A 27838-nucleotide genomic window follows, 5' to 3' on the forward strand; every position below is an offset into this window, starting at 1 on the left:
ACCAGTTTTTAAATTGTGTTGATAGGCCACATAAAAGAGTCATGATAAACAATATATACGCAGCGTTTTTTCCTCGATAGTTTTGTCACGTTTACTGTCTAAGGACAGCGCAGCAAGCACTCTCTGCTTATGAGCAAAAAATTTAAAAAACAAAACAAAACAAAACAAAAAACAGCCCGTTGTTTTGGTGAAAAATGTCAACCAATCAAAAAATGATATGGCAACATGACATTCGGTTGTTTAGGAAGAGGGGGAAGTTTTAGGAGTGACAGCGAGAGAGAGAGATAAAGACAGCAGAAAAAGAGAAAGAGCGAGTTTTGAGATGTGAGAGATTTGTGACGTTTAGCGTGTTTGGAGTGTGTAGTTAATGTGTTGTCTTGTGTGGTTAGTGTGTAGTGTTGTGGATAGTTTTGTGTTGTGTGTCAGAACAATGAGGCGACTGCTGTCTCCAGGTAGAAACAGGAGTGATACACCTGCTGCTGTCAGACCTGCAGGTATCAGGCTGTGATGTTCTCCTTTATAGTGGACAAAAATATTTGGAGTGGCACAAATAATTTGTGTGGCATCTTATTGAATGCAGAACAGCTGATTGTTCTGTAAATAGTTTGAAATGGTTATTTAATAAGGGTAAAATGTAAATGGCTGCAAATAACTTTGTTGTTTGCAAAACTTGTGCTTATGATTTTAAAATTGACAATTTATATTTGCATTTGAAGTTATGAAATATGATTCATTAAACATGTTTGTGGTTGTTACAGTAAAAAATATAACTTTTTCTACTCGGAGTTTATGTTTTTTGTCTGATTTTAGGTCAATTGTGTTAATAGAGTATGTCAAAATGAAAACATAACTGTAAATTCAGACACGTGAGGTTGTGCTGAAAAGAATGATACCAAACAAGGCAAAGTAAATAGTTTTTAAAGGTAAAATCAAAAGTAGCTAAAAATGGCCAATTATACCCTGGACCCCAGAGGGTTAAACTTTTTTTTTTTTAAGTAACGCAATAGTTACTTTTCAAGTAATTAATTACTTTTAGAATCTTGTAACTCAGTTACTAACTCAGTTACTTTTTTGAAGAAGTAACTAGTAACTATAATTAATTACTTTTTCAAAGTAACTTGCCCAACACTGGACATAATACAGATAGGAGTTTTCGGCCTGCGACTTCTTTTGTTCGTTACTTGTCCAGTTTCCTCATTGTTTATAAGGACACACTGCATTGGACTGCAGCTAATAACTCTTTGGGAATCCACTTGTTGATACAAAAATATCATTCCATCTCTGTCAAACTGTGTTATTGTTTCCTTTTTAGCACAGCTTCAACTAAAGTGGGAAGAAATTGTGTGTTTTTGTGAAAAGCTGCAAGTACGAAAGTGCCTAAAGATACAATTTAAAAATAGCTTTTTGTTGTTATGTGTGGACACGACACTGGTTCATCTCTTTGGGTAGATACAAATGGTCAGGTAAAACGACTGGACCAAGGACAGAACAAGCAGCCAATGTCCAAAGAAAAACTTTGAAAACCTTCAAAGGTCTGGAGAACTATGATGAAAGACCACTTCTCAAAATGACAGTACAGTCTGCTGTTAAAGTTTTGCAACAGCTACCTGTCATGCTTAGATTTCATTTATAATGTTTGCATTTTACTCTTACAGCCTTAGAGGGTGAAGCCCCCACTTACATGATTGAATGGCTTCACATCCTACATTACAAGTCAGGTTTTTAGGGCCACAGATCAGGGCCTTCTTATGATTCTGCATACCTGTCAGAAAACGAAGTGATTGTGACGATATTTGGGTCGTGCTTTGTGTTTTATGTTCATTTTGGTTGCTTATATGCATCTTGTGTCATTGTTATAATATTGATTGTTTCTTACTGAATCTAAAGCAATTTGTGGCTGTTCTCATTTTAAGAAGTGCTGTATAAATACAATTTTACTTACTCAATGGAAGCTAAAGTTTGTTCTTATGGCTCAATGGTCTTTGTGTCTCTTTATGTACACTGAACAAAAATATAAACGCAACACTTTTGTTTTTGCTCCCATTCCCCATGGGATGGACGTAGAGACCTAAAATTCATTCCAGATACACAATATAACCATCCCTCCCAAACAGTGGTCACAAATCAGTCCAAATGTGTGGTAGTGGGCACATCTGCTATATTGAGATAATCCATCCCACCTCACAGGTGTGCCACATCAGGATGCTGATCTGACATCATGAGTAGTGCACAGGTGTACCTCAGACTGCCCACAACAAAAGGCCACCCTGGAATGTGCAGTTTTTTGCGCTATTGGGGGTCTGGGGACCCAGAACCGGTCAGTATCTGGTGTGACCACCATTTGCCTCATGCAGTGCAACACATCGTCGCATGGAGTCTATCAGATTGTCAATTGTGGCCTGTGGAATGTTGGTCCACTCCACTTCAATGGCTGTGCGAGGTTGTTGGATATTCATGGGAACTGGTACACGCTGTCGTATACGCCGGTCAAGCACATCCCGAACATGCTCAATGGGTGACATGTCCGGTGAGTATGCTGGCCATGCAAGAACTGGGACATTCTCAGCTGCCATCTGCCCTGAACAATGTGAACCATGATTCATCCGTGAAGCGCACACCTCTCCAACGTGCCAGACGCCATCGAATGTGAGCACTTGCCCACACAAGTCTGTTACGGCGACGAGCTGGAGTCAGGTCAAGACCCCGATGAGGACGACGGGCATGCAGTTGAGCGTCCCTGAGACGGTTTCTGACAGTTTGTGCAGAAATTGTTTGGTTGTGCAAACCAATTGTTCCAGCAGCTGTCTGGGTGGCTGGTCTCAGACGATCTTGGAGGTGAACCTGCTGGATGTGGAGGTCCTGGGCTGGTGTGGTTACACGAGGTCTGCGGTTGTGAGGCCGGTTGGATGTGCTGCCATATTCTCTGAAACGCCTGTGGAGATGGCTTATGATTGAGAAATGAACATTCAATGCACGGGCGACAGATCTGGTTGACATTCCTGCTGTCAGCATGCCAATTGCACGCTCCCTCATTGCTTGTGGAATCTGTGGCATTTTGCTGTGAGACAAAACTGCACATTCCAGGGTGGCCTTTTGTTGTGGGCAGTCTGAGGTACACCTGTGCACTACTCATGATGTCAGATCAGCATCCTGATGTGGCACACCTGTGAGGTGGGATGGATTACCTCAATATAGCAGATGTGCCCACTACCACACATTTGGACTGATTTGTGACCACTGTCTGGGAGGGATGGTTATATTGTGTATCTGGAATGAATTTTAGGTCTCTACGTCCTTCCCATGGGGAATGGGAGCAAAAACAAAAGTGTTGCGTTTATATTTTTGTTCAGTGTATTTCCCCTTTCTCTCAGAAGGACTGTTATTTTAACTGCTTTCTGTCTCTTCATTTTTCTGGATCTCATCAGTGAGCCATTCATAGATGAGCATATCAGTAGTTTGTGAGCCACGCATTCCTGACATGTTCATTTTTACGAAATGTGGGACACTGTCCAGGTGTGTGAGACAAAGGAACGAGAGATAAAATCCTGTTTAGTTCCATAAAAAGTAGGACATCTAGCCATCCAAAGCGGAGATTATTGTAGGCAATCAGTGGTTCCGGCCTCTGAGGAATAGAAGATAAATGTATTAACTTCAATTTTAAATCATTAGCAGTCTTTAAAACATTAATAAATGTAAATTACAATGTAGTTTTAAAGCATCTTTTTTGACTTTAGGAGCAACAGGCCGTGATAAGACCTCAATATAACTCCAATATACATTGGTGTACCCAGGGAGAGAGGTTGAAAACCTTTAATTTATTTGGAAACACATCAGTGAGGATCTCACCTGATCTCATAACACCTAGAGGTTACTCAAGAAAACACGACAAAGACTGTACTTGAGGAAAGACTTGAGATGACGGAGGACATTTGGCATGTCAACTACAATCCTCAGCAGCTTCTACAGATACAGTTAGTGTTAGAGTGTCTTCAGGTCCTCAGTCACAGTGTGGCATGGAAGCTGGACTGTTCAAAAGCTCCAATATATCACTTGAGCAGCCTTCTCATCAGTACAGGACAGCTAAGCCACAAGGGTTGTTAGGAGAACCCACAACAACATTAAGGACAATACACACCCATAACACAGTCTGTTTATGCTTCTTCTCTTGAGCAGAAGTTAAAAGAGTCTGAAATTCAGGACTAAAAGACCCCAGAATATTCTTCCACAAGCAATCAGACTCCTGAACAAGACATACACTCACCCACTGCTACTGTTGACTCCTTCTTCTTTTGGCTAGTCTGTTTAAGGTTTGCCGCAGTGGCCAAAGTATTTTATCTGCCTCCATCTGGTATCCCTTGCATCCTCTCTGCCACAACAACCCTCCACGTGTCCTTTTTCACTACATCCACAAGCCTGTTCTTTAGCTCAGGAGGTAGAGCAGGTCATCTACTAACTGGAAGGTTGGTGGTTTGATCCCTGGATGCCAAACATGCTTGGGCAAGATACTAACCCCAAGATGCTCTTGTAGGGGTGTGAATGTTTGATAGAATGTACATAGCATAGAAAACAAAATTGCTTGGGTGAATGAGGCAGAAAAAAGGGCTATATAAGAACCAACAGCATCTTCTGTGGTCTTCCTCTTTTCCTCCTGCCTGGCAGCTCCACATTCAACATCCTTTAATATATCCACATTCACTCCTCTGCACAAGTTCAAACCATTCAAGCCTTGCTTCTCAAATCTTGTATCTTAACTGCTTAGCCTTAGCCGTCCCTCTGATATGCTCATTAAGAATCCTGTCCATTGTGGTTATTGCCAATGAAATTTATAACATCTACAACTAGGCTTCCCGGCTTTTTGTCAGGTCAAACCATTATCCATTATTACACTAATTAAGATCTGTTACTAGACTTGCGCAATGCAAGGGACAACTAAGGCTTTCAAGCTTAAACATTTTTTAAACTCATTTCACTGTTTCTATGTATTACTTGCACTTTCTTTTGTCCATTTCTTTGATCTTTTTTTTGCATTTATATAATTGTTTTGTGGGAAGGGAGGCTGGGAAAATAAAAGTTTCATTATACTGTGTAATACTGTAAAACTGTAAAGCATTATATTTATTTCTATCGTGCATGTGACAATATAACCTTTGCAATAAAGCAGTCTTCATTTATTTAAAAACCGGGCACACAAGTCGGAAAAGTTGCGTTTCCTGTGCGACACTGACGTCATATCCTCTTTCTTGATGCCCAAGCAAACGTTGGAGAGTAATGGCGGCGTGCCGGGGGTCTTCGTCGAAATGGTTTTTCACCCGGGAACAGCTCGAAAACACGCCGTCTCGCCGAAGTGGAGTAGACGCAGATCGAGAACTCTCCTACCGACAGCAAGCGGCAAATCTGATCCAAGATATGGGTCAAAGACTCAACGTGTATCCTTTGTAAATATCTCCTCCTCCAGCAGCCTGGACGGAGACATGGCGCTAACTAACCGTTAGCTATGCCCGTTAGCTGATTTTGAACCGCTTTTGAGGTTCGGGAGCTTGGCGCGGGACTTTTCAGTTGGTGTGCTTTGTTTTGTTATGTTCTTGAAAAATATTTTAGCTTATTAAGTCGTTTACCTTTAAGAACAGTAATGCATTTCACTCTTAATTGTTTTCCCTTTTGGCTTCGCGCTAATGTAGCATGCTAGTTATTTCCCTAGCTAATAGTTCGCGTGTTGAAGGCCTTGAAGCGAATTTGTAGCTTCGATTGGCCCACAGAAATACACAGCTTCACAAAAAAATCATTTATTTACTGGATAACGTTATATTTCCATAGTTTGGTCTGTAGTAAGTGTTTTTTAAAATCCATTAATTTCCCTCTTCTGGTTTATATTAATGTCACTGTACCGACACAAATACAAACTTTAGATTTCTCTCTACGCTCAGTGATTTTTGTTATTTAGGCCATTATTTAAAGCTAATAAGATGCGAATCGTGACTCTATAAACTGTCAAATTGCCGTTTTTGTTGAAAAAGTTGACGTATATCGGCTCCTTCAGCTGGTTAAGACTGTGTGTATGTTGACATAAATATAAGAGCATTTGTTTTGCTCTGACCTTAAGCTTAATATTTCCTTGACTCTCCCTTCAGCTCTCAATTAACAATAAACACAGCAATCGTTTACATGCATAGATTTTATATGCACCATTCTTTCAGCAAATTCCATAGGAATGTAAGTAGTAATATAGCTAGCTCTCTTGTTTACCACCAGCCACCTGTTGAGTAGATTTGACAGATATACTTGCATTTTAATTTTTTATACAGATAATCTCTCCAACCACCCTATTCTTGGCTGCAAAAGTGGAAGAGCAACCTCGGAAACTCGAACATGTAATCAAAGTTGCACATGCTTGCCTAAATCCCCAAGAACCGCCTCTAGACATAAAAAGTAATGTAAGTATCGGCATCTGTGCATATTGTATTGTTTAAAAAAAAATTCTTTCCTGTTGTCTCAGTGGTCATGGTTTGCCTGTGTTAAAGCGGCTGGGCCGCATTTCCCTACGCTGTAAAACGGTTCTGATTATTCTGCACTGGCCTGCAGTTGGTGTGTACAAAACAAATCACCCATCAAGGCTTGCAGTAATAGTGTAATGAGCCTCTCTGTTTGGAGTTTTGGCCATTTGCAATCAGATGTTAGGGGTTTAGATTAATAGACACATTACAGTTGTGTTGTAATGACTGTCTATCAAACTTCAGGCATACCTCCAGCAAGCTCAAGAGCTGGTGATACTTGAATCCATAGTGCTGCAGACCCTGGGTGAGTAGTGGTGACTGGAGTGGATGACTTGAGAGCGGTTTGTTTGTCAATATCATTGGTTAATTATAAGTAAGGGAGTAGTGCTATTGATTACTGATGACTTTGTTTATCACAGCCTGCTGACTGAAATGTTTTATTTGCATATGGTTGTTTTCACATACATGTTCTCAGTGAATCATGTAAAGGTGACATGTCACTCTCTTTTTGCTAATGCTAGTTACGAATGTGGCACTGATTTTTATTTATTTATTTTTCTCCATCTAATTGCAAAATTCTATGTTGCAACGAGGGATGCACCGATCCAACTTTTCCCATTTGTGATACCTAAAGCGTATCTGCTGATACTTTGTAGTGATTTTATACCAGTGTTGAAATATGTATTCTTCACTAGGAAGAGACTTGGGATAGTTTTTCGTTTGTTTTTAATGTAATGTTAGGCAACATGAGATTAATCTTAAACATCACTTTCTTAGATTATATGTAAAACAAGAGCTAAGAAAGGAGTACCCTAGATAAATTACATTTCGTGGATCTGCAGTGATTAGTAAAATGTTACATGAAAACTTACACAAAACATTCCATTATTTATTGTGGGTAAATAGATTTATTAGTGTTATTTCTGTCATTTATTTGCTATAGCACTATTTGAGCTCAAAATGCACATAGCTCTATGTTACAGTCATGCTTGTTTCTCCTTTTGTTCCTAGACTAGAGAAGTGTTATATAACTGCAAATACTGTACATTACATAAAAGCTTCCCCACAAGTGCCCCAGAACAATCATCCTTCTGGCTTCTACATCACACGTCTGTGAGACAGAACGAGATGGAGTCAAATAGATCGGGTGTAGATTGGGTCATTAGCCTTGATATTGCGCCAGCTTTTTGAGTCACAGTTGGACAGATACCAATCCCAGTATTGGATTGATGCATCTCTGGTTTGACTAGAACAGTTTGTGCTCTCCTACTTCAATCGTGGAAAATCTGTTTATACAAGTTAATTAAGTCTCACTTCAAATGTACCCAATTTCATTATCAAGCTCCAAAATCTACTTTTAACAACAGTACACAGATGTGTACTAATATTAATTGATTGCAAATTCCCTTGCTTTTTTTACCTTTTTTTTTTAATCACAAAATGACATGTCACCTCCCAGCTATGTCTGTGTTGAACTCACCTGTCATGTATTTTGTTCCAGGCTTTGAAATAACTATTGATCACCCACACACTGATGTGGTGAAATGTACCCAGCTAGTGCGAGGTAGAGGCTTCCTTCTTTGCTCTTTGTGCCCTCTGCTCTTGTTTATCCCACCTCAGATGTGGGTGGGGAGGGGGAAGAAAACCTTGCTGATTTAATGCTTACGTGAAAACACTTAACCTTGTGTTTTGTTTTTTGTTTTTTCCTTCACATTGTTTTTGACATAGCATAAACGCTTATTAAAGCAAGACTGAGATGAAATTAGTTTTGAGATATTACTATTTCATATAACTAGAATATAACTGTAATCTTTAATAAACCAATGGCTACAAAAATTCAGCTAGAAACTGTTTTCAGATTTATCTTTGTTTCTAATAAAAGCAAGAGAATGTGTGCTTTTAAAAAACGTTGTCCATCTTAATACTGCTAGGCTAGATTACCGGCAGCTACAGTCCTAAAAAAAACCCCAACCTGGTAGCTTTAAATTTCCTTCATACAAATTACTGATTGTCTAAAACTTTTGTTTGTTTGTTTGTTTTAGAAATGGGAGCTGCCTTTGTTATTGATAAATTGCTCCAGTATTGGTGGATTTTGTGTTAGCCCTCATGCATGATTTGTCTGCCTCACTAAACTGTAACCCAGAGTCCATGCAGCCTTTGCAGAGCAGATGAGAGCAAAGAGAGAGAAATCACCACTCAGAGCTGTGCATTTAAGTGTTCTGAGTTTGGAATATTCTTAAAATAAGACATAATTATGAGCTGAAAATATATATTTAAATTTCAGATTACACATACTTATTTTGCTGTCTCAGAATTAGCCTGCACCCTAATTCATAATGATATATGCATCCTCATGGCATTTGTGATCGTTTGACAAACATTTATTCCTATTATACTTGAGTTAGTGAAACCCTTAACAAAAGGACTATATTTAGGTTGCCAGAAATTCTTCTGTGCAGGAAAAAAACTACCAAAACGTTAATATTTTCTGTCATCCAGGAATGTATTGCTACCATTCTACTTTGTGCACATGACATATAAATCGCACTTGTTTATGAATACAATTCAAAATGAACAAAATGTTAATTTCACTGTTTACTAGACAATAGTCTATAAGGGGTAGTATTAAATTTGTTTGTTTTTGTGGTGTAGACTAAGGACAAATTTACAGTCCATGTCCGGTTACAAACACGTCTTTACATTCCCTGTTGCCCTGTTGTATTACCTTGGAAGTGGCTTTAATTGGCTATAAGCCCTTTTTTGAGATTAACGTTTCTCTATTCAGAAAAGGTACCACAGCTTTTAAGTTTCCAAAATGTTGGACTAGCTTAGCTCAGTTTTTATCCAGTCTCGGTCTTGCCTTAATTAGTGCGTTGGAAATCTGCTTAAATGCTAAACTTGACATTCTGTCCTTATATTAATGATAAAATAATTTTGGTTTGCAGAAAAATTGATTTTTCTTTTCCTTCTGTCTTTTTCCCCTCTCTTTCAGCAAGCAAGGATCTGGCACAGACTTCCTATTTCATGGCTACCAACAGGTTGTTATCCTGCCCCTCTTTGTTGCACTTTGACTGCACACCATAGCTTCCTGTAATGCAGGGTACCCTTTCAGTGTCCAACCGGCCCTACTTGCACTGGTGGTTGTTGGGACGCTTGCCTCCTCCCCTCAGCTCCCCTCCCTTCTTCCCAAGGTAGCGGGACGTGGTGGCTTGTAGCGTTACCGGCCCCAGTTGCAGTGCGGTGTATTGTACAAGGGACCACGTGTTGGCACAGATGGGTTGAATGCAAAATGTGAAGTGTAGTGGTGCGCTTGAAACCCACACGTTTGTTCGGTTGCGAAAAAGTGCATAATTCTAAAAGAAAGACACTTTGGTAGCCTGAATAGCAGCTAAAGATTTCACAGATGTAAACATTTCTCATAGAGGGCCTTCGGTAAGTACCGCAGATTAATTCTTAAAATGTTGTTTTTCATATGAATCTGTTCAAAATGTATCATCTCTTTAGATATCTTCAGCCTTTGTAATGTTTGCTTGTCATTAAATGCACTTCTAGTTCAAAGTTGATTTAAGCTTAAGAAAAAGCTAATTATAACCCATTAAGGACCTGTAAAAAAATCAGGGTTTTACCATTAGCCCAGGTTGGTCCACTTGAGCCACACCATGCTAAGTCAAGCAATCCTGACATGCATTTCCACTACAGCCTTACAGCAGGATAGGAGTGAGTGACACAGCCTCAACAATATATCACCATAATTTGCGATACTGATGTTTATGACAATTTAGAGAAAGAGATCATGTTTAGCGGTTATTGCAGCTTGCAGGCAGCAACATTTAGTGCAGATAAAATGAAGGACGTTTTCCATCTTTCTTTTCCAGTGAGCTGCTGTCATTTATGACAGGTTACATAAATAATGCTGCATTATATTGCAATGGCAGGAAGAGAGCACAAGAGTTGCCAAAGTAGACTTTTCAATTAAAGTTGAAACAACTTTAATAACTAAATTAGGTCTTCAGCAGCTACACGATTTTGTCATATAACTGACGGTGCTGTGAAAAATGTTTTTCTACTTTCACTTTGGCTCGAGCTCTTTTTAGTAACCCTCTTAAAGCCCTGCTTCTCTACTGTGTAAGTGAATCGGGAGTATAGGATCATATTGGTTTTTGCCAAAACTTGAGATGATATGTATCCACACAGAAACTCTGATTCAGAGTGCAGAGGGAGATGATCTCTTTGCTTCTGACCAGCCAATCGGTGCCGTGCAGTCTGACGACGTCACAATTTAGTACCTGCTCAGATAGCTTGGAACTCGGCCTAGCAGGCACTACTTTAGTACCTGGTACTATGAACTAATGGAAGGCTGTGGCGAGTCGCTCCAAGTAGGTACTAATGGAAAAGAGCCTTTAGTTTGACTCCTGTGTTGTTAGCGTTTCATTTTACTAGTTATTAGCTGCTCGTAAATGGCCTGTATTTGTATAGCGCTTTACTCAGTCCCTAAGGACCCCAAAACATTTAGTCCTTCACCCATTCACACACACATTCACACACCGCTGATGGCAGCTACATTGTAGCCACAGCTGCCCTGGGGCGCACTGACAGAGGCGAGGCTGCCGGACACTGGCGCCACCGGGCCCTCTGACCACCACCAGTAGGCAATGGGTGAAGTGTCTTGCCCAAGGACACAACGACCAAGACTGTCCGAGCCGGGCTTGAACCGGCAACCTTCCGATTACAAGACGAACTCCAAACTCTTGAGCCACGATCGCCCCAATAACAATAGTTGAACTCGTTTTCTGCAATTGAAAACCAAACCTTAGCTGTTGTAGGATGCTTTTTTTTGAAAGCTCTTCAGTGGTAAACTGCTCTCTTCCATGAAAAGCAGATAAGTTGTAGCAAATGGAATGTGTTTATCGCTGCATTACTGATCTTTATCAGTGGTTCAAGGAAATGACTATTATTGCTGTGTGGTGCAGTGGAAAAACAGTTGTACCATTTACTGCATGGCTTGGCACAACTTTACCTCTGCTATGGAAAAACCCAAATATGATGCGCAACTAATTTCATCAAATCATTTAGTGTGCGTGTGGTTTTTGTTTTCAGTCAAATTGGTTAAACATACATTTATATAGAGAGCGAGCATATAAAGCATTGGCTTTGATAACTGTCATCATCACAACATTTAGACATATTCCAGGTAGAGCTGGGCGATAGAACGATAACGATATGTATCGCGATATAACTTTTACTCGATAGAGAAATTAAGCTATCGCGATAGACCTCGCCGCTCTTGTCCTCAAAGAAAAAAAAAAAAAAGGTCAGCCAATCCAAATTAAGTAGCGCAGAGCCGAACCAATCACAGCCGCAGCGTCACGTCGCGTGGCTTGTTACTACAGCACAAGTGCCAAGCCGCACGTGTGTTTGTTTGGGAAGTAGCCAGCGGGTAATGGAGGAAATGAGTGTGCCGACTAGAAAAATCAACCGAGCGTGACCGAAGAGAAAACAGATGATGGTTCCAATGCCGGAGAGATTGTCAAACGGAAGAGCCATAGAAGTTCCGTAGTGTGAAGGTATTTCGGCTATTTCAAGTCTGACAAAAAATAGAGTAGCGTGCACTGTAAATTGTGCCGAAAGCAAGTCTGGAAATACAATAAACTGGTGCATGCGTCACACTGCGCCACGTTATTGTTTCGGTGAAATGAATTTCTACAATACTGTTACTGTTAATTCTACTCTCTGCAGTGTTTAAATGCTTACATATACACACAGTTACTGTCCCTCCACACATACGACTCGGTTCTGCTTCTATGCCCCAGCTTTGTTTACTTTTTCCCACCGAGGCTTCTAGACTTCTGATTGGCCAACATTTCGGCACGGTTAGGAATCTAGCGCCACCTGCTGCTTTGGCATGTTCATAGCAGCGTTTTCCTTCATTTCTGCCTTTATGTGTGGACGGGATTATTTTTTAAAACGAAAACAGAAAATCTCAGTTTTCAAAAATACCCGTGTACGTGTGGACGTAGCCTCAGTCTCTGACTGGAAGCGCTAATTCGTCATTCGGCTTCTGTCAGACTAAAGTAACTGTTACAACTGTTTGAAAAGCTCAGCTATACAACAAGGAGAGATTGAGAATTTCCTTTTAGTGCTCAGTTTATTTGATATTGACAAAAGTTAGTCAGTTTTGTCTGTTCTTCTGTAAAACAAACTAAGATTTATTTTTAGAATTAATATTTTGTTTCTAAGTGGAATTGACAATTTAGTCTGTTTCGTTTGTTCTATTTTGAAACTTAAACGCTTTAGCGGCTGCCTTTTGTGTAGTTTGCAATATTTGCCTTTATCTATCTGAAAAAGTCTCATGTTCCTTAAGTACATCTACCCTGTTGAACTTATTATGGGAAATAAATATTTAAATAAAAACAAGCTGCTGATTATTTCACATTTTACTTGTGAGCAACAGCACATTTAAATCTTACAAATATAGTTATTTGGCTTATATCGTGATAGATATCGTTATCGCCTGAAATGAAAAAAACATATCGTGATATGAAAAAATCTCATATCGCCCAGCTCTAATTCCAGGCATTGTACTCTCTGCAGTGTTTAAAATGTACTGATGCAGAAGTTATTGAAAGCTATTTTTCTCCCTACAACGGCATTAATAATTTATTAAAATGTTGTTAAATTTAACTATGAAGTCGACTGTCTTCCTTTAGGCTTTTTGATTATGGATTAAGGTCCCATTAGCAGTGAGATGTTGTGCAGAGATCTAAATCGTGGCCTTGGTACACTTGAAATGTCCAATGATAGCTCCTACAAAAAAAGCGAACACCCCCACCCCCCCATAATTAAGAACCTAACCTTTGTTTTTCTTATATTTTAGCTGTCAGTGTTTAACTGGTAATAGTAGTTAGTCTGTATTCTGCAGTGACCCTTACAGGTCGAACCTGTGCAAAACCACACTGAGCACAATGGCACAAAAATTCAAAAACACAGGAAAAGTGATTTGTGGAACACAATAACTTGATGGACCAGGTGCATAAGTGACAGTCCTAACAGTAAACGGCCACAGTATTATTTAATTACACACATTACGTTGACTCTTTTTCTCCCTCTAACACTGAAAAACCCTCTGCTTCCGCTGAGTGTTTCTGCTTCATATCTTCTGGTTTCTGTCACTTCTGCAGCTGGTCCATCACATTACGCGAGTTAGATTTTGTTTGTTCGACTTCTGTTGTGCTTTGTGTGCCTTAGCAACATTTTCCTATTTGCTGGCATTTGCTTACATTTCAGTACATTTAAACTCGTGGCCACCGTAGTATTCTCATGTTTGCAGTTGAGTTTTACAGATACATGTCAAACTGAACTGCAGTTATACGTATTTAATTAGGGTTTTAAACTTCATTCAGTACAATCATACCTATACAACAGGGCTGTTAAGTTGTATGCCTTCATTGCCCTGATGTTGAGCCACCTGATTAAGCAATTTAAACACAGTTCAGAGAGAGAAGGGGGGGGGCAGGGGGTGCTGTAGGAAGGTACCCTTGTCAGATAACTGTATGATGATGTCATTGTTGCATGGGTGGCCTCATTATCCTTGTGTTTTGCAAAGACATGACTATGATTCTATGAGTGGAGTCATTCCCTACTTCACTACCTTTTTGTTGTTCTTGATATTTACATTTGTTTGTTGAATTGATTTATTACATTTTTATGATGTTTGTTACTTTTAGACACGATTAGAATGATCTCCTTATCATACCTGCAACCATACAGCTGTGCTTGTATTAAATCCTTTACTTCATAAAATCTATTTAACATGAACACTGTTAGAAAACAATGAGTCTTGAAACCTGTTCCAACATTATATTAAAGCTGTCGGCCCCCTCTTGTTTTTCTCCTTTGTCCACATGTGGGACTAATCCTGACCACACTTGCACTGAATCAACTGACTCACGTGCCTTTACCATCACACAACGTGCAGTCTGCACCTCACTACCTTCTGCCTCCAGTACAAGCCCACAGTGATTGCCTGTGTGTGCATCCATCTGGCGTGCAAGTGGTCCAACTGGGAGATCCCGGTTTCTACTGATGGGAAACACTGGTGGGAATATGTGGACAACGCTGTCACTCTGGAGCTGCTTGATGGTGAGACAGAATTTTACCTTTAATTCAGAGTAATCTCTTGCAATTTGCGTTAAGTCCTTTTCTTGGTTCTTTTGTAGGCATACTTAACCAAGACAAGTTTATAGAACTAACAGCTTTAAAAGTGACATCAGAATTTTAACAACATGCATATCCTGCATTTTCAGAGTTAACCCATGAGTTTCTGCAGATTCTGGAGAAAACGCCCAGCCGACTAAAGAGGATACGCAACTGGAGGGTAGGCTGGATTTACTGCCCTGTTTGTTAGCCATTAATGTATTTATATTTTATTTTTGCAGTATTGGCAGCAGGTTTTTAAAATTGCAAATACCTCACGTAGGTGCTGTTAGAGAACTGTAGTCGAAATCTTGCCACATTGAGCATTACTGCCAGTTTGTGTAAATTATTAAAGGGCTAGTTTAAGTAGAGATAACTGACTGATGCGCAGCAGGAAAGGTTATTTATGGAGCCCAGGTGGTGTGAATGATGAGACTTGAGACAGAAAGTTTCTTAAGAGAACAATGTAGGCGAAAATCACGTAGCTGCTGAAGACCTGAGGGGAAGTGGAACAAAATAAGTACAACCACAAAATAAATAAATCTGCTTACGTTAATTTCACTGCTGGAATATTCAGGACCTGTAGGGCCAAGTCCATTAACATTTCAATTTTAATTCAGTTTACCGGTAAACACATCTATGATTCCACTGTTCCATACAATAATGTGACTCTGAACATTACATTATGACATTTCACAAAAGTACAGTAGTTCACTTAAATTTCTCATTGTTTTAGGTTCATAGCTTTATCTGTACACTTCAGGCTATGTTCAGGTAGTGTTTGCAACAAACGCATACGGAAACAGCATGAAAAAAGGCAGTTGTCTAACAGACAGCACAGCCGAATTTAAGCCAACAAGTAAGAATAATCAATTAAGTGTACACTGTTTCAAAAAGAGCATGTTTAAGTGATTAAATAAGCTAGAGTGTACGGAAACAATCGTTCTCAAAGCAAAGTATAAAGAATAATGCAAATTCAATTATAGAAACAACTGACCAGCTGCCATTGCTACCGCCAAAGGTTCGAGACACTTATTGCTGAATTACTACAATTTTTATGGTTCATTTAAGAGAAGGAAAGAGCCGTGTTTCCCACGCCATTTTCGACGCCGTTCATGCTTATAGCCACAGCAGAAGCCGAAAAGTTTTCCTCCACACCCAGGTCTTATCTTATGCAGCAAATCAGGAGAGGGACCTCATATCAGCTGACGTAGGTCATGTGGCAGTGTGTAGTTGACGTGGGTTACATTTGCCATCATCTTACAGCTACAAAAACCAAAGTCATACCAGCCTTATTTTCTGTCCTGCAGGCAACGCAAGCTGCCAAAAAGCCTAAGACTGAAAACGCCCAGATGACTGACAACTCATTTCCTGGACCTTCACTGGCCCAGGACCAAGCTGATGCCTCATTTCCTGGCGTTCCTTCTTCCAACCCAGGGTTTTCCAAAGCAGGCACTACCTTTCCTATGCCCATGCTCAGCCAGTCCGGTGGAGTAGCTCTGGCTCTAGACTCCATAGCCACCACATACAATCCAGGTAGCCACAGTGAATGGCCCCAGGGCAACCAGAGCCAGCAAGGATACTCTACCACCTGTATAAAACAAGAATCACTCAGCATCCCTATCCCAGAATCTTTGCAAACTTCTACTTCCTCTTTGCTTCAGCATCCAATGGTATACAAGACTGAAAAAATAGATTTCAACCCAGTCAAACAAGAACAAAAGGGAGCTGGTGCGAGTGGAGCTGCTAAGCATCAACTAGCACCTCAGTCTGCTTACCCTCCACCAGCTCAGCCGTCTCCAGCTCAGAAGCTGTCACTGGATAAATACAGAGAGAAACATGCTGCAGAGCTGGCTGCCTCCGGGCAGAAACGTAGGCAGGAACAGCATGGTGGAGTAATGGACTGTGATGTAAGGGAGGATTTGTTGTCCTCCTCTTCTAGCTATGCACCATCCGTGATGAGCCAAGGAGACAACAGAAAACAAACAGTCCATGGCAGTGGTGGCAGCGCTACAGCTTCCCCAAAGAAAATGAAAGTGCCCTCCTCATCTTCGGGCCAAGATAGACGCCATCACAGTGACAAACGGGACAAAAGCTCGCTTAAAGTTCGCTTAGCTGTGCCGGGGGCCAGCAGTGGTTCCCAGCTGGATAAAAGCAGTCAACAGATGAGCAAAGATGAGCTTAAAATGAAGATTAAAGTGTCGTCCTCTGAGCGTCACAGCTCATCAGATGAAAGCATGGGCACCAACAACAACAAAAGTAAACATTCCAGCCCGATGGTGAGCAAAGAGAAACATCGTGGGGCAGAGCACAACCCCCATCGCCACCATAAACACAGTCACGCCCCCACACACAGTGGCAACGGCCGCGGAGCTACAGAGGGCTCAGGCGTTGGGATAGGCCTGCTGCGAGGTCCTCCTGGACTCATCAGCATGGAAGGAACAACACATGGGCCTCCTGGGCCCACCTCCTCATCACGCAAGAGGGCATATCCAGAGCCCAGCCACAACCACCACCCTTCGGCCCCATCCTTCACTGCTAGCTCCAAAGTGAGCAAAATCTCCAAGGGTGGCTCTAGTGCTGCAGGTACTTCATCTTTTTCTTCCCCCTCTTTCCCTCCTTGCTCCTCTCCTGTACTGCAGTGTGTCTCATCTGGCTTGCAGCTCTATGGCTAACCTCCTTCCCTCCCTACCTCCACCCCACCCTTCTCCTCCTCCTTCTCCTTATTCTCGTTTCTCCTCCTCCCCTCCTGTCACACCCAGGTGGGCTGCGGACCTCTCAGCAGTACCCTCCTCCTAGTGAATCGCCACATGAAGTGGGAGAGCAGAGACACTGAGTCCACCCCTCTGCAGCCATGGCCAGCACATGAAAATGGCAACAAACTACACACAGTTCAAACTTTAAAGACTATGCTCACCTCTTTGTTAAGTGCCCTAGAAAAAAAAACCTCTATGTGATGATAAACCCTTTATTGAAAGGCAGAAAGTTATCTGCAAAAAAAAGAGTATTGTTGGACTTCTCAGCTTCTGAGATGTGAAAGATGAAAAATTATGCTTCCTGACTGTCACATCTCTGGGCTTTGGTGCTCAGTCCTCTTTCTGTTATTGTGTTGAATTGTTGCTTTGTTATTCTTCCTCCTCAAATGGGTCTAGGAACGTGTAAAAGGTGGTTGTGTGTTTGGGAAAGCTTGTTTCCGTCAGGGGGAGAAGTTCTTTCCCTACATGTCAGATCTCCATATGAGAAAACACAAGTATTACAAGTTCTATAAAAAGCAAGGAAGGTGCACTTTCCTTGCTTTCTTCCTTTTTCTTTTTTTTTTTTCTTTCTTTTTTATTATTTTCATTGAATCACAGTTTTGTGGTTTTTATGGAGGAAGATGGTGGCCAGGTGGAGATGCCTTCAGTTTGCTGATATTCCATTTAGTACTGTTGATGGATGCAATTTTTTAGGTGTTTAAAATTCATCTCCTAAATTACTTTCTTGTCTTGGTTTCTTTTTATACTTAAGTACTGTGCGTATGATTTGCATGTTTCAATCAAAGGGATTTGGAAGGAGAGCGCTAACTTGCTGTTTACAAAAATGGAGATAAATGTACATACGTTTTTGTATGTTTAAAGAAAAAAAGCTATACCATGACTACTCAGGTTAGGAGCTGCTTGTAAGTATAACAAGATTATTGTAATACCTATAAAAGAGTTTTATTTTGTTGATCAGTGGAGTGGGTATCATCGGGTAAATGATCGAAGCATTCCAGTGCTTCTTACAGCCTTGCTATAAGACAGTGATGTACTGTAGGTTTCCATCAGAGAATATTACTTGATTCCCTCAGCAACTGGCACATCCGACACCTACTTATCACATAAGAGCGATGCAATTTGTACCAAAAAATAATTTTTTTGGACCTCTTAAGTAGACTTGAAGCTGGATGCCAAAGGTTGTGCCTCAACAAGGAAAAAAAAATAAAGCTGGCAAGGACAGTAGTTGTGCTATTAAAGTTTACATAACCCTTTTTATTTTAACTGCATCAGACATTTCATAAAGTTGTAGCCCTTTAGATAAAAATGGAGATGCCCATTGTTCAGTCACTGATTCACAGGGTACTGTTCAGGATGAAACACTTGTTGGCTCGCTTTCATTTAGCTGTGAATAATTGGCCACAGGCAGATTGACCTGCCTGATATGTAGGTGACCTCAAATATCTGCAATGTAGACGTGCTTCATAGTTTTTGTGTATCACTGACTTTCTTTTATTCAGTTGGTTTTATTATGTTTGCAGCCCTGTCCGTGTCTGGACACGGCTTTATTATCACTTTCATACATTAAACACTCTTCCGTTGTAGATTCTTGATATGACCCAATCTTCTCTGTTTCTGACTGGGTTACTTGTTTTATGTTAAGCGTGTGCAAAATACAAATTAGGCTGAGGCTATATTGTACCCTGATTGGGGATTTGCATTCGGGCACACAGGATTACTGCAGTTGTAGAACATAAGCTAGTCTTCACATCCTTTTTCTCCATTTTTCATTTCAAAATTCCAAATAAACTTTAATGTTGCCACTACCCTGACACAGAATAAGTCCTGGTGGTCTTTGTCATTTCATGCAAAATAAAAACATACTGTACTGATTTGTAGTTACATTTGAGGAGACATGCTGTTTTTTTCCAGTGGCATGATATTTAAACACGGTTAAATGCTGAATTCTTTGTGATTCAATATAAAGGTATGGGGGTCACTGAAAAATGATGGTTGGACTGAAGTATAGATGATGCATTTTCTTTTTATTAGAACTGAAAATACCATAAAAACTAAATGGCACATGTATGAGGAAGGAAAAATCCTACATGTAATTCACATTTTATAGATCATATCACTGTATACAAAAGTGCTTCTCATAACTATGGTTTTTCTTCTTCATCCTGCCCATCATTGGCACTACTGCTATAGTGCTGAATAGATGGTAAGCTCTCACAGGGTCACAAAAGACCATTTGATGTTTTGAGTTGTATAAATCAAACTCAGTGAAATCTTGTAATTTGAAAACAGTCCTGTCTGATCGCGGTGCATATTTCCTCTTTCACGTCACATTTGTGGGGATGAATGAATGCTTCAGCAGCTGGTCAGCTGATGGACGTAGCTTCTGGTCACTAGAGAGACAATGAAATTAGATCAAAGTAAACGAAATAAAAGATGCAACGCCTTCTGCATGTAACCACAGACTGCACATAATAAACGGACAACATGCCCACCATGTTGAAACCTCTGCACAGGATACCTTATATTTTAGACACGTTTCAAACCATTAATGTCACCTTACACTGAAATAGTTAAAAAATAAAAACAGTCAAGTATATAGACTTACACAGTGGATTTCTGCTTCTGTGTTAGACCTACACAGTATCACCAGGTCTCATACCTGCTTGATATAGTAAATCTGAAATTGTTTTGGCATGCAACTGAGCTTGTGAAATAAATTAATACATTTTTAAAACAAATCTTTGCACTACATCTCACCTTGTCAAGCAGATTTTTACAAATTCCTTTGCATTTTCTGAGAAACTGTCTGGTAAGGAAGGCATCAACCCTCTCTGAGCCCCAATGTAGAACAAGGCAGCCATCTTGTCCATGTGTGCCAGCGGTGGTTTCCCTGTGGCCATTTCAAACACCGTGCACCCCACGCTCCATATGTCTGACTTTCTCCCATATCCCGTTTCATTGATAATCTGAAGTGAGAAGACAAATGTCTAAAAAGTAAAGTTGAGGTCTCATGGCAGCGTAAATGTTTGCAGATTATTGATTAAATTTTTTTTTAATGACTGAACTCCAGTGTACCTCTGGTGCCATCCAGTAAGGCGTGCCATGAACAGACTTGAGCAGGTCAACACTGTTGCAAGTTGTGTGATGCATATAACTTAGTCGACGTGCGCATCCAAAGTCTATGAGTTTGATGACACCAGTTGGCATTAGCATGACATTGTTTCCCTTCAAGTCTCGGTGAATCACCCTGTTCATGTGAAGGTAAGCCACCCCTTCCAGTATCTGTTGAGTGTACAGAGCCAGGACTCGCTCTGGCAGTGGACCAAATCTGAGGGCATCAGATAATAACTTGTACTCGGGACTCTTGTGAAGAACAGTTATTTTGCCAGAAGTGATAGCTTCAGACAAAATATTTCAGACTAACCTGTGAATGATGCTTGCAATGGAGCCTCCTGGGATATACTCCATGAAGATGGAAACCACATGCTGCTGAAGCGAGGTACCCAGGAAGCCAACAATGTTGATGTGTCTGAGGGTTTTAAGCAACTCCACCTCCCCCTGCAGACGACTGTATTCTTTATTTGCAGCATCAGCGTCCGAGGAATCGAGGATCACCTGCTTCACAGCTATTAGCTGACCCTGACTGGTCAGGCCACAGTACACCTGGTAATGTGAGGCAATAAGACCTGCTGTTGTAAATGATTTTGGTTTTTCTGGAATATTCTGGAGTGCATGTTTTAATAAATGAAAAGCAAATTTTCATGTCAGAGAAAATGTCAAAGAAGGTCAATTCTAGTAGTTCATTTAGTCCTAAATGAACACAGTGGCAAAAGTAGGTCATTCTGAGTAATTTAACAATTTTTGGCTCAGTTCTTGTTCAGTTTTTTTGCTATGTGCTATCAAAAGTTAGGATACATACTGTGCCATAGGCGCCCCTGCCGAGTACTTCACCCTTTCTCCATGTGACGGTGTCATCCAAGACCAACCCAGAGCCAAGCACAGTGCCACTGCCTCTTAAAGCAATCTTCAATAAAAGGCACATAATGATAATTACACTACAAGAAAGCGTTATCACAGTGACTGAACTTAATTATCAGCTCATTCAACATTTTGTTATGCATTAGTAATGCTTCAGTTTTAAATATGATCAGTTTATCTTTGTTAAATGGGCTTTAAAGGCAATGTTAATTAAACCATTACTTAAACCTTTACTTGATCTCCCTGTCTTAGTTAACTGCAGGCCAATGTTTAACCTTCATTTAAAAATTCTTGAAAGAATAGTTGTAAAACAGCTGGGTGATCTTCTGCAAAAGGATGATTATTAGAATAGTTTCAGTCAAGATTTAGAGTTCACCGTAGCACAGAAATAGCTAATGAATGCAACGTTATTCTGTCAGGACAAGCAAGGAAAGCAGTGCTTGCCCAGTGAAATCTAACAGCAGACATACCACCGAACTGAAAGTAATCCCTCTCCTGCCATCACAAACAGCATCTGCTTGAATGTGTTGTTTGTTTCACATTTACCAGTTCTGTTTGCATTGTTTATTCTCTAATACGTATTGTGCAAATTACACATACATTCCTACTTCAAGAGTCCTGGGAGAATCACGGTGCTTAATTAACACATGGCACGTATACCCCGTGACCAGTTCTGCATGTACTCTCCGCTGCTCCACTTCTTTGAAGAATAAACAATCTAACAGCATCTCTTCTCCAGACCCTGATTCTCTAACCAGAACTGAAAACCTTATTGTTTCCTCCTCAACCAGCAGTATTTATCAGTAGATAAAGATTTGACAGTTTGACTTCCGAAACGGGTACCTCGGAAAACATATTTAGTCCCATGACACGATTATCTTCTCTGCTGGATTCCTGGTTGCTCTTTTCCTTATTTGGATTAAGCGGGCCTATGGATGCATCCCTCTCATCCAAAGAGATCAGTTCCTCTGCCAGACACTGCAGCAGATCGTCTGTAAGTGGCCCGTCACCTGCTTCATCCAGAAACTTCTGGTAAACAGGGAACGTAATTGTGTAGCTGTTGCTACTTGAAGATGTCCATGTGTCCATCTTTGGCCGATGAGGACGTTTTGATAACACGGGCTCTGGAAGTGGTCCGTTTTGATTTCCGGTTAATGAACTTACTGTTGTGTCTTGAATATTTTTGTGTGTGTGACTGAAATCTGCACCATGAGAGGCAGATGTTGGTGTAGTGAGAGTGCTGTCATCATCACATTTGATCGTTTCAGAGTCATGTGTAGGAAAGGTCTCTTCTATTGTAGACAGGTGACTTTCACCCTTGTCTTGACAAATGTTGACACCTTTGTTAAGAACTACCTCAGTGTCTAGTTGAGGATTATTTCGCCCTTTGTGGATGCCCTTCCTGACAGGTGTGACTGGAGTTTTTATCCTGGACAGCACAGGCTTTGCTTTGCTTTTAGCTGAAACCACTGTTGTCTCAGCTGGGCTTCTGTTCGGCTTACTGTGTGCTGATTTCAGTTGCCTGTGTTTTGCTTTATGGCCCTGTTGTGTCTTCTTAGGTGGAGCACACTGGGGAGGGCTTCTCTCGTTTAGTTTCTCACAGGTGTAGGGAACTCTGAGGTTTTCATAGACAGGACCGGCAAACATCTCATAGATGGCTGGCCCTTCTTGACTCTGACTCTGTATCTGCTGAAACATATCCTTGTAGGTGATGAGGTCAACGGCAGATTTAGACCTTGGTGTTTCCTCTACACAGGGTTTTCTCAGCTGCTGGGCACTTCTCAGCTCCCTCCCTTGTGCGTGCTGCTGAGTAGTGACAGGATGTATTATTTTGCTCTGTGCATAATCAATAACCTTCTTCCGTGGCGATGAAGTGCCAGAATTAGAGTGAGCACATTTTGATTTCATCTTTGACTTGGCTTTAGCTACAGTACCCCCTCTGCTACCAGTTTGCTCGGGACTTTTCCTGGTTTTATCTTTGACCTGAGTATTCAGCAAGGAGTACTTAAAGTTGCTTTTGGACTTACTCCGATTTAAAATGCTTCTGTCTTTATGTGCTAGTATGTTGAAAGGCTGCTTAGTGTGATTGCTTGTTCTCAGTTCAAAGTTCACATTGGTTCTTTTCTCCTTATCCGGTGTAAGCTTCTCATCTTTCTTGTGATCTCCATCGTTCCGATGAATGTTTTCAGGTGAAGCACAAATTTGAATATTCCCCACAGCAGCTCTGGGATTTAACGTTTCATCTACTGGACTGCAAACTAATGTTTTGTCTACCTGGTGTTCTTCATCACAGGAATACTTCATTATTGTTTTTTCTGTCTGTTTCACATTCCTCAATTCATTTAGATCATTATTCACATTAAATACAACTCTGTGGATAATCTCAGTCCCGGGTTCAGAAGTGTTCCCCACGTTGTTCTTCTCGTCCTTTGACTCTGATGTGAAAACTATTACATTATTCAAAATGCCTTCATCCTGAGTCAGAGTGTCTCCATTTTTTGCAGAGTCATATGCTTTTGATGACTCGCTGTCAGCACACTCTTTTGTAATATTCATACGGCTCACTTTGCCTTCATTCTGAGAGTTCAAAGCTATTTCACTGTTGTGAAGATCACTTGTATGATTGATAAGGTCTTCCTTCAGGCTATGTCCTGATCTGCGGATCAGTGGAACATGATTAATCTTTGACTGAACTTTAAAATGCAGCGCTGTCTTCCCAGTCCTATCAGCCTCAGCGGTGCTCGCATCCTTCGGAAGCTCCAACATCCTGTCGTGACTGACAGTCAGATATGCATCTTGATCCCTGTCAGCGTCCTCATCCTCTAAATCGACTGAGCTGTGGCTGCTGCTGGACCCGCTCTCCACACTGCCATCCTTCGTCGTTGAAGGGTCAATGCATGAGCTGCCCCAGGACAGTCTCTCTCTTTTCAACCTGGTCCTTGTAGAAATAGGGCTCTGACTGATGGGCTTCAGGGGAACATGTTGCTTTAGTACAGGCAGAGCGGTGCCGTCTCTGAAGCGTTTGTCCAGGGGTGCCAAGAGTTTTGGTGTTCGGGGCAGGAGACCCTGGAGAAACCCGTGGCAAATTAATAATACAGGAATTATTCATTATAAAAACATTATGTGGATGAAAAAGAAATGAAAGTATTGGGGAAAATGGAAGGATTGTAATTAAAACATACCTTTTGTTCATTTATAGTATGATGAGAACCCAACCCTGCAGATAGAAAGAGATGTAACCATCAAACGTCATTGAAATATAACGTGTAATGCAGAGTACATACGGGTCTGGATGTGTGCTCTGGCCTGCATCATAGTGTTTGGACACAGCAGAGGTTCCATGATGCTGGGAGCCGATTGGCTGAGCTGACTGGGCTCTGGCACAGACAACAAGTGGGACGGTGGCGATGCAGCAACCACACTTCTTGTTCTTCGTCTCCTGAAAAAAGAAGAAGCAATATTTAGTTTTTGTGAGTGCCAGTGATTTGTTAAACTTTTTCTTGTCAGCACTGCTGCACCTGCTTCTCTTCATCTGTGATGGTAACAAGTAGCGTAACAAGTTAGCTATCTGCTGCTTGATAGTTCACGTGTATGTATACCTGTGTGGTGGGGGTACTGGCTGGCAGGGGCTTCTCACACTCAGCAAGCCAGACGCCAGAGGATGGTCTGCATGGCCCCGGTGTCTGCTGTTGTTGCTCTTGTGCAAACTGGGCAGAGACACATCTTGACTGAGGAAAAGAGTGGAAAACCCTTTATGGTTGTCATGGAGAAACTCATTATTATTTGTGGACACACTATAATGTCTGAACTGAGAAATTATAAAGAAGAACATTAATGAAAGACATGTACAGATGCATTTGAAGTTTGTTTTGTTTCAAACTGCATGTAAAGCCTCACTTTGCTCACATTTCTGGAAGCTGACGCTATGAAAGGAGAGACCGGCTTAAAGACCTTTGTTCTCCTTGGAGAGCTTGGAGTTGATTCAGTGGTGAGAGCTGCTCATAACAGACAATGGGCTGATTCACCAAAGCCCCCTCTCCCCCTGTTCCTAACCTGTTTGGCTAGAACAGGTTGTCCTCTGGACACGGTGACAGGTGCCTGTGCGCAGATCTGTGGGTGTAACCAGACACTTTTCTGCTGTTGGTGTTAAAGGACGGGGGATTTGTTGACCAGCCCATTGAGAGTGTATGCTGTATATACAGGACTGTGTGTTACAGCTGCAGGCTGTTACCTGTACACATCAAAGATGTTTGTCTGTACACAACAGTCTGTGGTTACCTATAAACAGATGCTGATGCGTTCACAGGAGTCAGCGCAGGATCACCAGCTTGTAAATTATATTCTTATCCTGATACAGTGAATGCACACTTAAAAAGACCGCACATGATAATGTGTGTGCTTGAGAGAGAGAGATTTTAGCGTGCCCACCTGCCTCCCCTGCCTGCCTCCTGATAGGCTTCCCTCATGTCTATCAGTGTTTCCATGGATTCTTGGGAACAGGGGGGGATCCCCTTATCTGCTCCGGACACACACAAACACACAGCGTAACACCCGTTCATCAAATGTCATTTTTATTCTTTCAGTATTCGTAGTAAAATGCTGAGCTGAAACTCAAACACGTACCATCCAAACAGTCTGTCAGTGGTACAAAAACAGAAAAGCCACGTTGTACCTCCTGTAACAGTCAGCAGGAAAAGAGTTTTCTAACTCCACAAAGAGCCTTGATAACCATGCAAACGAACAAGTTCAACTTAAGTTCACACTTACTATTTTCTACATTAAACGTACAGCAGCACAGCGTTCATATTTACCGCACTAATGCTCATCACAGAGGAAATAATAGGTTTTACCTGTTTCTGAGCCTGTTGGTCTCTGATCCCATGATGAGGCCACTTTAAAGAATTCTTTTTTAAACTATCACTCCTCTATCCCGATTTCTTGGTCAGTAGTTTCTTTCTCTCACTGTAGTCGAAATGCTTTTGGTGTCCTGTCTAACACCCTCGCTTTCCCTCTGTGGTGTCCAAACCATGCCGTCTGGGGTTGTGTACGAGACCACTCCTATCCAGTCACCCCCCCAACCCCCTCCTTTTAGAAGGTGATTTGATCTCATGGCCTATTTGGGATGCTGATTATGTTCCTTTTTCAAAATCTGAAGCGTTAGCTGCCATCCAGGACCCGTGAACTGAGAGGCATTTTTATTGCAAGTTAATGTTAACTTTGTCTTTAACCCTTTTGACCTCTTAGGTTAAAAGGTTAGGTTAACTAGGGCACAATTTTAGTCCAATCTAATAAGTCCACAAAAGGAATGCCGCTTCATTTTCACCAAACACTTCAAGTAAACATGGCTAAAACCTCTTAAAGCTCCCTTACCTTGGCTCAGGTCTTTATGATGGTCAGATTGAGGGGGGCTCCCTGGAGACTCTGGAACTTCCTGGAACCAAGAACAAAGGTGAGGTCGTCAATACATGCTCCAGTCTTAAAAATGAGGCTCATAAAAGATCTTCCAGATGGAATTTATGTTTATAATGCTTAAAATAATTTAAAACAAATATATACATTTCAATTAGATTAAATGTACTTGTAGCATCAATGTCCACAAGTGACTTTGACACAAAAACGTAAAACTTTATAACGTTATAATTTAAATATATGACTCTGAACTTTCCTGTAAGCTGAATTTCTTCATTCTACACTGAGTCTAATATGCTGCTATGGACTCGCCCTGTATTCTATATATGTATTACTCTAAATGTGTTGTGCACACAGACATTATACCTGTGTACATACACTACAGATCTTCCCTGTAAACCACCTGCTGGTCTCCTCCAGCTAACCAGCTGTCTGCTCATCTACTTTTCCTATAAGAACACCCACAATACAGTAGTATGGCAGTACGGTGTCAGCTACACAGAGCACGTGTACACTCAAACAGAGAGCCAATTACTGGTCCATATATATGTCTTCTGGGTGACCACACTGTCTCTCTGTGTGTTTGTTAACTGAACTGACTGCACTGAAAAACACACAGCTTGCTGGTCACACTGCAGATGTAAAACTCACCCTGGTGTGGCTGTACTGAAGAAAGTGATCTTGACGGGTTGCTGTCATTGTGGGCGTGGCTACTATCGACTGGTTAGGATAAAAGCTCTCAATGTCCAACTCTCCGTCTGAATCTCCAATCTCTGCGACCAAATCCCGTGTTTGTGAAATAGGAACGGCATCTACACAAAACCAGGAAAAGAAAGAAGTAGTAAAGTGTAAAGTAAAATAAGTCCACTTTTTTTCTTCCTGCAGAAATTGTGCAAATCCCTGTTTGGGGCCACACTCCTGGGGTTGGGGTGCAGGCGTCTGATAGGTTAGAAACAGTAAAAGAAAAAGGGAAAAAAAGCTATTTTTATTTTTGGCTTAAACAATGTTTTC

At 41.1% G+C, this 27838-nt stretch overlaps 2 protein-coding genes and 1 long non-coding RNA gene across 7 annotated transcripts; 2 read left to right on the top strand and 1 right to left on the bottom strand.

The window, feature by feature from the left end:
- Positions 1-5220: 5220 nt before the first annotated feature.
- On the top strand, positions 5221-19261 carry ccnt2a (cyclin T2a). 4 transcript variants are annotated; one of them, XM_082508128.1, is made up of 10 exons: positions 5221-5426; positions 6129-6210; positions 6303-6431; positions 6735-6795; positions 7993-8055; positions 9484-9529; positions 14467-14630; positions 14795-14865; positions 15995-17270; positions 17447-19261. In XM_082508128.1, exons 1-10 carry the CDS (start codon positions 5269-5271, stop codon positions 17518-17520), a joined length of 2124 nt encoding a protein of 707 aa, XP_082364254.1. In that variant the 5' UTR covers positions 5221-5268; the 3' UTR covers positions 17521-19261. The 4 variants fall into 4 exon arrangements, 3 of the variants coding, with proteins under 3 accessions (XP_082364254.1, XP_082364253.1, XP_082364255.1); XM_082508127.1 differs by having other exon boundaries at positions 15995-19261; XM_082508129.1 differs by lacking the exon at positions 7993-8055 and having other exon boundaries at positions 15995-19261.
- LOC309690793 lies at positions 11696-11971 on the top strand. The gene is made up of 2 exons (XR_014271814.1): positions 11696-11854; positions 11895-11971. It is a non-coding gene; the product is annotated as an uncharacterized lncRNA (long non-coding RNA).
- map3k19 (mitogen-activated protein kinase kinase kinase 19) lies at positions 17988-27632 on the bottom strand. Of its 2 annotated transcripts, none has more exons than XM_082508109.1 (12): positions 27479-27632; positions 26789-26849; positions 25847-25934; positions 25018-25146; positions 24703-24857; positions 24601-24635; positions 22262-24484; positions 21360-21464; positions 20865-21103; positions 20516-20768; positions 20198-20406; positions 17988-19830 (listed from the first exon to the last, which is right to left on the bottom strand). In XM_082508109.1, the coding sequence occupies exons 1-12, from the start codon at positions 27524-27526 to the stop codon at positions 19761-19763; spliced, it is 3615 nt and encodes a 1204-aa protein (XP_082364235.1). In that variant the 5' UTR covers positions 27527-27632; the 3' UTR covers positions 17988-19760. The 2 variants fall into 2 exon arrangements, with proteins under 2 accessions (XP_082364235.1, XP_082364236.1); XM_082508110.1 differs by lacking the exons at positions 26789-26849; positions 27479-27632 and adding exons at positions 26042-26093; positions 26269-26294.
- Positions 27633-27838: the final 206 nt, after the last annotated feature.

This window comes from Aulonocara stuartgranti (genome assembly GCF_965226115.1).
Source record: "Aulonocara stuartgranti genome assembly, chromosome: 16".
Taxonomy (NCBI): domain Eukaryota; kingdom Metazoa; phylum Chordata; class Actinopteri; order Cichliformes; family Cichlidae; genus Aulonocara; species Aulonocara stuartgranti.